Source organism: Elephas maximus, chromosome 7, assembly GCF_024166365.1.
Source record: "Elephas maximus indicus isolate mEleMax1 chromosome 7, mEleMax1 primary haplotype, whole genome shotgun sequence".
NCBI lineage: Eukaryota > Metazoa > Chordata > Mammalia > Proboscidea > Elephantidae > Elephas > Elephas maximus.
Window position 1 is genome coordinate 108160373 of NC_064825.1, and position 2366 is coordinate 108162738.

Here is a 2366-nt window from a genome sequence, read left to right on the forward strand (position 1 = left end):
AATATGACGAGTAAAAGAGATTCATTTTGCTATGCCCGGAAACAGACAAAAAATGAAAGTGCATAAATCGAGAGCCCATCACTTCCATGCAGACGCAAGCCTAGTATTAAATAAAGATGAGATATCATGAATTTAATGGGCTCAAGCATAGCAACAATTGTGAGCCTGGCTCAGGGTCAGGCAGTGTTTCGTTTTGTGGTACATGAGGTCACTATGGGTCAGAACCGACTTGACGGCACTTGACAACACCATCATGAATTTTGCATACATTCTTTACTGCTCTTCGATCTGGGAATTCTGCTGTAATTATCTTGTGGATAAAAAATTGTATATGCTAATACTACACACCTCGCTAGTCTGTAGAACCGGAAAACAGATCAAAAAGATAATTAATTTCAGTATTTTCACAGATGGAACACCAAAAACACCTACCAGACGTAAATTTCACTTCCTTGGTGGAATTTTTTCTTTTAGGATTCTCTGATATTCCTCATCTTCACATGTTTCTTTTTGGGATATTTTTCTTTGCTTATGTGATTATCTTGATGGGAAATGGCATGATCATTCTCGTAACAAGGGTTGACAAGGCTCTCCAGACTCCCATGTATTTTTTCCTGGCAAACTTTTCCTTCTTGGAAATTTGTTATGTGTCAATCACTATTCCCAAAATGCTCATGAACCTTTGGACTCAGAAAAGAAACATTTCTTTGTTTGAATGTGCTACACAAATGTGTTTTTTCCTTATACTGGGAGGTACGGAGTGTTTGCTCCTGGCAGTGATGGCCTATGATCGCTATGTGGCCATTTGTAACCCTCTGCATTACCCTCTAGTCATGAATCACAGGGTGTGTATCCAGTTGGTGGCTGGCTCCTGGATCACTGGAATCCCAATTCAGATAGGGCAAACATATGAGACTTTCTCTCTGCCTTTTTGTGGATCTAACCAAATCAACCACTTCTTCTGTGACATCCCCCCAATATTCAAGCTGGCCTGTGGGGACACCTTTGTGAATGAGATGTCACTCTACATACTTGTTGTGTTGTTTATCACAGTTCCATTTCTGTTGATACTTGGCTCCTACAGCAAAGTCATCTCCACCATCCTGAAGTTGCCATCAGCCACAAGTCGAGCCAAAGCCTTCTCCACCTGCTCATCTCATCTTATGGTTGTGGCTTTATTTTTTGGGTCAGGAATCATTACATATTTCCAACCCAAATCCAAACACTTTTCTGGAAGAGACAGGTTTCTCTCTCTTTTCTATACCATTGTTGTTCCAATGTTTAACCCCATGATATACACTCTGAGGAATAAGGACGTTATGGTGGCATTGAGAAAATTGCTACCTTAATGTGTAGTCACATTAGCCACTAATTTAAACTTATTACATCTTTTCTAATTTAATTCTGCTGTTTTATAATCAGAAATTAACTTTTAATTTGATATCCTGCCTTAGCATAGATCGATTATCTTTACTCATTCCTGACCTTGTCATTTTTTATCAGACTTTCTGATATCAGGGTTCTATCCACAATGGTTGCATTGTAATTAAGAATTTAATTATTTTGACAAATTTCATATACAGGGAACTAGTTTATCACTCTAACAAATTAACCGTGGTTTCAGACTGTTTATTGAGTAATGTTGTCTCTCATATCTAGTTATTAATTTCACAATACCTTTTTCCCTAAAAATCATTTGCCTTTACATAGCTTTTGTTTTTGTTGAATGTTTCCCTTATGTGATCATTGTTTACTTTTTTTTTTTCATAGAGATATCTGCTGGTAAAGAGTATTGGATATAGTAACCTTTGGAAAATACTGTTGAAATTATGTTTTTAGACATTTTACTCACTCAACACATTGAAGTTACCTCTTTAAGATTTTCTATACAAAGCTAAACTAAAACCAAACATATTTCTCCTGTGTCAATTCTGACTCGTAGCAACCCTATAAGAGGTTAGAGCTGCCCATAGGGTTTCCAAGGAGCAGCTGGTGGATTCAAACCAGCAACCTTTGGTTTAGCTGCCAAGCTTTTAACCACTGAGCCACCAAGCCTCCTTTAGAAAACACATAAGAAATAATTCAAAATGTAAACTTCACGGAACAATACTGTACTGTTTGGTGGATGTGGTAATTATTCTTTGAAGTGTTTAAATAACTTAAAATTGTAAACTCAGACCTGAAACAAGAATCAGATAAGATAGGAAGTATATTAAGCCATGACTTCCTCCATTATATGACTTTATTAGACTATATTTACAAACCCGAAACCTGTTGTTGTCGAGTTGATTTCAACTCATACCAACTCTATAGGACAGAGTAGAACTGTCCCATGGGGTTTCCAAGGAGTGGCTGATGGATTCGAA

The 2366-nt window shown here is 37.2% G+C and overlaps 1 protein-coding gene across 1 annotated transcript; it reads left to right on the forward strand.

Moving 5' to 3' along the window:
* Nucleotides 1–410: 410 nt before the first annotated feature.
* Nucleotides 411–1349, forward strand: LOC126079587 (olfactory receptor 10AG1-like). The gene has a single exon (XM_049890678.1). The coding sequence runs from the start codon at nucleotides 411–413 to the stop codon at nucleotides 1347–1349; it is 939 nt and encodes a 312-aa protein (XP_049746635.1).
* Nucleotides 1350–2366: the final 1017 nt, after the last annotated feature.